Below are 8,653 nucleotides of genomic sequence, written 5' to 3' on the forward strand. Positions count from 1 at the left end.
AGATGAAACAACAATAAACAAGTTATAGTAATAGAAAGGTAGAGATTAACTACTCGACCAAGAGGGGTAATAACCTCAAGATAATTTATAAAATAATATATCAATGATAATAATAGATTAAGTTCGATCATTGATATAACCAGAAAGGTATATAAAGGATTAGTTTCCAACCTTTCACAACAAGACATTAGTTTGTCAGGTAATTCGTTATCCCTATATAACTATTAGTTTAGCTTATATAGAAAGGGGAAGAAGAACCAGAGATATAGAGAGATATAGATATACACACATAGATATAATAAATATACGATCATATATATATATGATCAAGGGCCCAATAATACAAAACTAGAAAGTAAACATCTTATAATAATGAGTGAAGAATCTAATATAGAAGTTCCAATGGAACAGAGAAATAATCCAACTTCGGGTAATAACCCGAACCACGAATATTCCCAACAGCTAGCAATGGTCTTGCAGCGATTTCGCATTTCATACGGTGGGCGTATGCCTTAACAATTTCAGTTTGTCTTTTTTATTGGATTACTGCATCAACAACAAGACTTTAACGTTATTATTTAACAGAATGGTATAACCAACATGTAATGCATATGCCAAGGACAAAACAAGGATAAAAATGGGTTGAAACATCTGCAATGACAACACTTGTGGGAACTTATAACTGCACCAGGCTACCATATAATTTGATCAAAAAACATATATTAGAAAAACCATACCCTTGTAACAACGGGTAGCGCACTTACTTCTAATAAATCACCTAACAGAAATAAACCAGGAACAAATAACAGATTTTAATGATAAAAGTAATGGTTAGTTTTTTTTACTATGCTTCACTTTTTTTTTTTTATTCCAACTAGCACAATAGTAGATGTTGTAAAATCAAGTGGATATGTTAAATTAGGCTTAGATCAGATTTTTATTAATACTAATGATAATTTAAATTTTATTTTATTTAGCATCGAGCGACAAATAAACTAAAAATACTGAATTGTGTTACCTCATTTAAAATTGTAAAGTGGATAAAGTATTGAAAACTATAATTAGTGGTTTCCAATGTTATTTTTAAACGCATCCCTATCCTTGGACGTTTAAGAACTGCATTCTCCCTTTTAGTATGCTCAACAATTTGTTAAATGTGATAACCACTTTATTAAAAAAAACGATGTTACAAGATATCATAATTTGTATTCGGCTGTAAAAATAGAAAAGGGAAACAATAAGGAATTAGCAACTCTACACATGCCAATATCAACAACCAATCAATACTTGTAACAATAAAAAATAAAAAATTGGTTGACAATAAAGGATAAAATATGTCGATTAAACAAAAAGTAAAAATGGATATGAGAATTAATTAGTGGTTCTTGTTATAAAATAAAAATGATTTTGTCTGGTATAAGCAGACTTTATAGTTTGTAATTTTTCGTTTAAAGCATACACAGGAGTTATATACCACAAACTTATCTCCTCCTTAAGTGAATGGACTTATATTGTTTTTCATAGTTTTAAATATTTCGTTCATTTGTTAATTGAAGGTTAAGATTATAATTAGATCGATGTTTATGTGAAAGAAAAGTTATTTTTGAGCCTACAAAGAAAAAAGAATCAATTCAAAATTAAAAAAAGAAACCATAAAATAAAATAAAAAAAACTTTTTATTAAAAACAAAAACAGCTTAGTTTACAAAAACTTAGTTATTTTAAAAATATAAAATACGAGCTTTAAAATAGGAAGATAAAAAATATCAAATTTGGATGGAATAAAGACAAAAAAAAAAATGACGAACTTAAAATTTTATAAAAAAAAAATTTGATCTAAAGTAATTATATCATATTGATAAGAAGGTAAGCACGAGACTTACAAGAAATTGCAAAATAAAACAAATAAAGTGAAAAACATCTTGAAAGTGGGCATTCTATTTGAAACAGCGCCATCATGGGAAGTAGAAATTAATCCACTAGATGCTGGTTGAGATTGAATACTTTGAACTTCAATAGCAGCTGTGCTAGAAACAGTTTGTGATTGGATAGTAGTAGTAATAACTTTCCTACCTGATGTGGTCTTGGTACCAGTGGTGTAAACAGAACCGGAAGAAATAGTGCCAACATATTCACTAGCATTGCCTGGAGAACCTGATCCGTTTTCATTATTATTGTTTGGAACAATAGTGGATGTAATAACAGATGTGATGGTACTTCCAGATATTGTAAACACACTAGTCTTAGTAACAGTAACTGGGACAACTGGAAATAACAAGGGTTTCAGAACTAGTAACTTGAATCGACAGATACATGGTTTTTATTGTGCTTTGGAATATTGGTATTACCATTGTATCAAACCACAATGTTGGAAGTTATAGTTTTTTAAAACTTAACAGTGTCAGTAGTTTTTATAACATAATACGTCTATAATGTTTAAGTGTTAGTGATATATTCATAATCTTGACAAGAAAAATCTTTTTTATCAAATATATAAAAGCAATTGATGAAGTTATTATCCAAACTTTCATTTTTTGTAGAGCTACTTTAAAGTGTAAACATCTCTTTGTTAACATCTTGGAAAATACACTTTTTAATTAATGGTAGGTTTAAAAACTGAACTTTTTGTCTTTTGATACATCAGTTTTTTGTTTTAAATGAAAAAAAAAAAAAAAAAAACATGGTGCTATTTTACTGAAAAAAATCTAATAGTAATTTAATCTGATAATAAATCAGTCGAGTCATCAGAATTCCTTGTTGTAGGTTCTAACTGTATAATTTTAAAAATAAAAAAGCTAGGAGCAAATCACATCATAAAATTGGTAAAACTTGATTATGCGGATGAAACCGGATCTAAAGTGTTATTATACTCTTAATCTTCATTTTTTTGTTTGCATTTTATAGCATGATTTTATTTTTGATCAAGCAATATCAGTTCCTGAATCATCGATAAATGAATCCAAGTAGATAACTTTTTAACAAGACTTAACTACCGATGATTCGTTATCAGATTCTTATCTTGATAAATTTTATGTAAAAAAACTTTCAGGATTCAAGATCCTCCATAGTCGAAGCATAAGTATAATTTGCTTATTAATACAGTTCCCAATTTGGTAGTTGATCCCAGCAACATTTCTATATTTGGAATTTGGTCCCAACAGCATGTGTTATTTCAAATACGAAAATGGGTTAATCATCATATGTTTTTTTTTTCATTTTACTTATATCTATCTATATTTGATGAATTTTTTTTATTAGTGTTATTGGCTAAAAATAATTTGCTTTAGGAATTATCCAATCTTAAATGTTTTTATAATATATGTATTAACGAATTAAGTGTGATTATATCATTACGTTCGTTTGATATTATTTACTTTTAACCCACAATCTATCTTCATTTAATAAAATTTGATGATAACTTTTTTTTCGTTCTCCTTGATGAAAATGATTTTGAGTACAAAAAACTAGTCCTTTAAAATTTCGGACTACAGCATTATCCGATAGTTCGTGTAAAATGATATTAATTTGTAGTTTAGAAAAAAAAATAATATTTAAATTATGAAATTCTAATATGGACTTATACACCAATCACGTTTAACCTTAGTTGATTTAGTTTTTCAAGTGTGCTGTGCAATTCATTTTTATGGTTTTTTGTCTAGCCTGGTTATAAATCTTATTATAGTTATTTTTTCTTTATATTTGAGAATGCAATAATCTAATCAATACATACACTTATATTTTGAAGGGCTAAGTAATATATTTGGTGAATAAATTTTCACCACACAATCTTATATTTCATCTCTGTATAAATTCCCGTAAATCATTAATATATAAGTGGTTTTATCAATAAAAAAAAAAAAAAAAAAAAAAATAAAAATAGTATCAAGCTTTATTAATCGCTTTATTTTCTATTGTTCTACAAAATACGTAAATAAATAATCTTAACCAAAGTATTTTTAAAAGAAGGTTAGCTCGCGTCTTAAATATCCGCGTCTGAAAAGATTTGTTATTTATTAATCCGGATCTTTTCCCCCTTTTTTTCAACAAATATTAAAAAGATAACAATTACAAAAAATATCACTTCGTATAAAATAACTTTTTGGGTTTTTGTGCTATTTTAAATCATATCAATAATTTTACTCATATATATAATAAATAATTAAAAGTTTCCTGCTATAACAAAGCTGCACAAACCATCTTGCCTTTTTTATTTTTTCCACTTCAAGCAGATCCATAAATCTTTATTACTAAAATAGATTAACTGTCTCAACTCGGAAAATATTAAAATATAATCACATTTACTGTAGCACAAATTAAGATATCTATTGTAACTAGTAGCAATTTTTTGTTTTATTATCTATTTTCAGAAAATCCAGATCTTTGACCTTTGTTGGTTAAATATCTAATGGAATTAGTACTAATAATTTGTTGCTTTATTTAATCTAGGCAACCGCATATCTTTGAAATAAGATGTATATAATATATAGTGTAATGAATATCAACTATTTATTTTATTGTGTATTTAGAAGAAAATTATCTTTATTATCTTTATATATTTGGTTATTATTTCAAACATTTTGTAAAGATTTAGTTATTTTTCAAAAAAAATAAAATCAACAACATTTTTTTTTTTTTTTTTTTTTTTTTTAGTGAATTGAATCACACAAAATTTTTTTATGCATAAGCTTTTTCCTTCTATTATAGTTTATTATTAGTCAATTCCTATGGATATAAAAATATTATCACATTTTATCCCCAGATGGAATACCCTCCACTTTAATAAAAAAATCTAAGTGGTTGGTTATATTGCAAAGCACGATAATATTCACTTTAATACAAACATTGGCAATTGTTCTCATTCGTATAAACTTAAAAAAAAAGAGTTATCAGATATGCTAACTATTTACGACAATAAAATTTGTGTGGACAAAAAAAAAAATTAAAAACAACATATACAAACATTAAATTTTACGAAAAACTTTTTTTCTTTTTTTTTTTATCTTAAGCTAAAATATATTAATTGTAAAATTTTAAATAAAAAAAATTGGAAATAATTTTTATTTTCTCGACGTTATTTTTCAATTAGGTTTTTATCCAATGTTAATCTTCTAGTTTGTGATATATCCTTTTTTAAGATGATAATGTACAAAAATATTTTTTTTGAAGAATAATTTAGTAATAAATATAAAATGTTCATTGTATTATATTTTTTAAGTGGACGAAAAAAAAATATTTAGGTGCATTGTTTAAAATATAACCCTGTAATTAATATAAACTGTTCGTTATACTATGTATTTTATCCAAAGAAAAGTCATTTTCGGATATTAGTTGTAAAATATTCTTGTCAATAAAATATATTTAGTTATTTTTTTCTAATTTATGTAAACTATTTTTTTTTGTATAACATAGTTTGTAAGATGTCTCATAATATTTATCATATAAAATTTAATTTAGTATATTTCTTTAAGATAAAAAATTATGTAGAATATTAAATCTATAATTTTATTGCTTTTATTTTAGCAAATTTTCAAAAGCTTTAACAAAATTAATGAGCAATATTGTTAAAAATTTTGCTCACAAAGAAATATTCATTATAAAAATAAAAAAAAAAAGATTATTAAAGTTAGTTTATAATCACAAAAAAATTATTCTTAAGGTTTAAAGAAATTTAACAAAATTTATATAAAAAGAAGCATTTTTCAGTAAAAATTTAAATTTTATAATATTCCTTTTATTTTATTTTTTTAATATATAAAAAAAAAAAAAAAAAAACAGAGTAATTTATATTTAGCGATAATGACATCCACTACTTATAAAAAAAGGGGTTTTGGTTTTATTACTAACCCTTTTTTTATTACAATGGACAGTAATAATTGATGCTACAACACTGGTTGATACAAATGATGCGTGTGATCCAATTACACAGCCTACTAATGGTTTTAAGGTGAAATGGTATAATTATATTATAGACAATACTACTACATATACAAGTTTGGATTATATGGCGTACGGATATTATCAAAAATCTGCCCCATATCATTCGCAAAATGGTATTACTACTGTTTCGTTTGAACCTGGATATCTATGTTTATATAATCCATATGATTTATCCAAATATTTTTATTTGTTACGGTGAGCCTTGAAATGTAAAAAAAACAACATGGACTTGTCCATCAGCAGGTCCATTAGGATTAAGTGATTTTTATACTAGCGCTGGAACTTCTTACTCCTTATCACTTGTTTATAATTATGATACATATTTTACCAATTTTACAATGGAAATTACCGGCTACTTTTTAGCCCCAGAAACAGGTTCTTATACATTTACCCTAGGAAATGTTGACGATTCAGCTGGTTTGTTGTTTGATCAAGATGCGTTTGGTTTTTGCGAACAAAATGATATTACTGCTACCACAACAAATTTTTTGCTAAATGCTATTAAGGGTTGCGAATCAGGAAAAGAAGCTTCTGTATCTAGTGAAAAAACTCTAATTGGTGGACTTTATTACCCAATAAGAATTATATTTTCAAATGCAATTACAAAAGCAAGCTTAGATTTTTCAGCAACATTACCCAATGGAACCGTTATTAATGATTTTACTAATTACATTTATACATTCGGTGAAGATGAATCTTATTGCCCAGCATTTGAACGTGAAACTACAACATACACACCATGGACTGGTTCATTCACATCCACCATTGGTACTATTGTTACAATCAGCGTTGGCTCAGATGGTATTCCAACTACCTCCAACTATCTACACAGTTGAAACTCTAGAAAACAAGGGTACTACTATCACTTACACCCTATGGACAGGTGCTTACACATCCACTATTCCAAAAAAACAACAACAACAACAACAACGGTGGATCTGGTAGTTCCGAAACTGCTAATACACCAGTTACTGTTATTAAGACTAGTGTGTTTACAACATCAGGTAGTACTATCACTTCTGTTATTACATCTACTATTGTTCCAAACAATAATAATGAAAATGGATCAGGTTCTTCAGGCAATGCTAGTGAATATGTTGAGACTATTTCTTCTGGTTCTGTTTATACCACTGTTACCAAGAGTGCCAACGGTAACTCTGGTAATTCCAACAATGTTATTACCAAGACCACATCTGGTGGCAAAGTTATTACCACCACTATTCAATCAGAAACTGTTTCTAGCACAGCTGCTATTGAAGTGCAAAGTATTCAATCTCAACCAGCATCTAGTGGATTAATTTCTATTTACCAAGCTGGTGCTGTTTCAAACAGAATATCTACCTTCAAGATGTTCTTTACTTTATTTGTTTTGTTTTTCAATTTATTTTAAGAATACTCTTGTGAAAATTTTTTTTTCGAATAGTATCTAATATATTTAGTTTATTTTTTTTTTTTAAGTTCGTCAGTTTTTTTGTATTTATTTTGTTCAGATTTCGTATTTTGTGTTTTTATTTTATTTTATAGTTCGTTCTTTTTATAATATCGAAGCAACTTAGTTTTTCATACCGTAAGTTGTTTTTATTTCTAATAAATTTTTTTTTTCTGATTATTTATTGATAACATTGGAATATTATTTTCTTTCTTGTTTCTCATAATAATTTTTTATTTTAATTCTTCTTCTATTGCTGAGTTCAAAAGTTTAATAATAACAGTAAAAAGAAGTGTCTTAAACTATGAAGAATAAGATAGATCTATTCTTTTGGGAGTAAATGCTCAATTAGTGGGTCAATTTATGTTGTGTTTTTTGAACCAATAATTACAAATTTATGAGTCTGCTTAGATTCTATAAAATCGATGTTTATTTGTAACATGATTGGTGATAAAGTTTCCCTTCATATATATTATTCTTTAGTTAACAAGCTCTATTTTTTGATTATTCCATAATTCAAGTGTTTGTTAATAATTAGTTCATATAAGTGCTTGCTTTATCACAATGTATAATTATAAGCTTATATCGAAAGACAAGTGTGAATATGCAGCAATATGCATTCCTTGTCAACGGAGTACTTGTCATATTTCATCAACTTTAGCGTATATTAAAAGAAAAAACATACAAGTCGAGATCTTGTAATATAGATAGAAATTTGGAAACAATATTGAATAGTATTTGATTCATTGTGTATGTCTAATTGAGATATTGTGATTCATTCATTTTAAGTTTGCTGCTATTTAGTGTTAATTGACAAAAATAAACTTCATTCTTTACATATAATGAATTGTAACATAATCCATAAAACAAAACAAACTTGTTATTGGAAACTAGTCTTAAATTTATTCATTGGGTTTTATCACATCTATTATTCTTATTGCAATATGTAATATTAAACTACTTAGTTTTTAGTTCTCTTTGCTTCATATGTTATCTGAATGCTTGAAATTATTTATGGTCTTGATAGTTACAATGGCATAGTTTCTCTGGTGAATTTATAGAATATATTGGGTGAAAACTTGGTGCATTTCTAACTCTCCATAACTCTTGAAATAACTGGTGTTCAAATGCAATTTCACTTTCTATATTTTATGTTAGATAACATTTATTAAAGTTTTATTGATAAAATAACATTGTGAATTTAGAGGATATTTTTGAGCGAACGAAAAAAAAAATTGTTTCTTTGGCTGCAAAAAAAAAAAAAAAGATTTTTTTCGTAAAAAATGCT

The 8,653-nt window shown here is 26.4% G+C and overlaps 1 protein-coding gene across 1 annotated transcript; it reads left to right on the forward strand.

Annotated features, from left to right (window-relative positions):
• Positions 1-6,274: 6,274 nt before the first annotated feature.
• SCDLUD_004409 (uncharacterized protein) lies at positions 6,275-6,772 on the forward strand (the record flags this gene model as incomplete). Its single annotated transcript, XM_046081623.1, has 1 exon — positions 6,275-6,772. One exon carries the CDS (start codon positions 6,275-6,277, stop codon positions 6,770-6,772), a length of 498 nt encoding a protein of 165 aa, XP_045934021.1.
• Between the last annotated feature and the right edge of the window lie 1,881 nt (positions 6,773-8,653).

This window comes from Saccharomycodes ludwigii, chromosome V (assembly GCF_020623625.1).
Source record: "Saccharomycodes ludwigii strain NBRC 1722 chromosome V, whole genome shotgun sequence".
NCBI classification, from domain to species: domain Eukaryota; kingdom Fungi; phylum Ascomycota; class Saccharomycetes; order Saccharomycodales; family Saccharomycodaceae; genus Saccharomycodes; species Saccharomycodes ludwigii.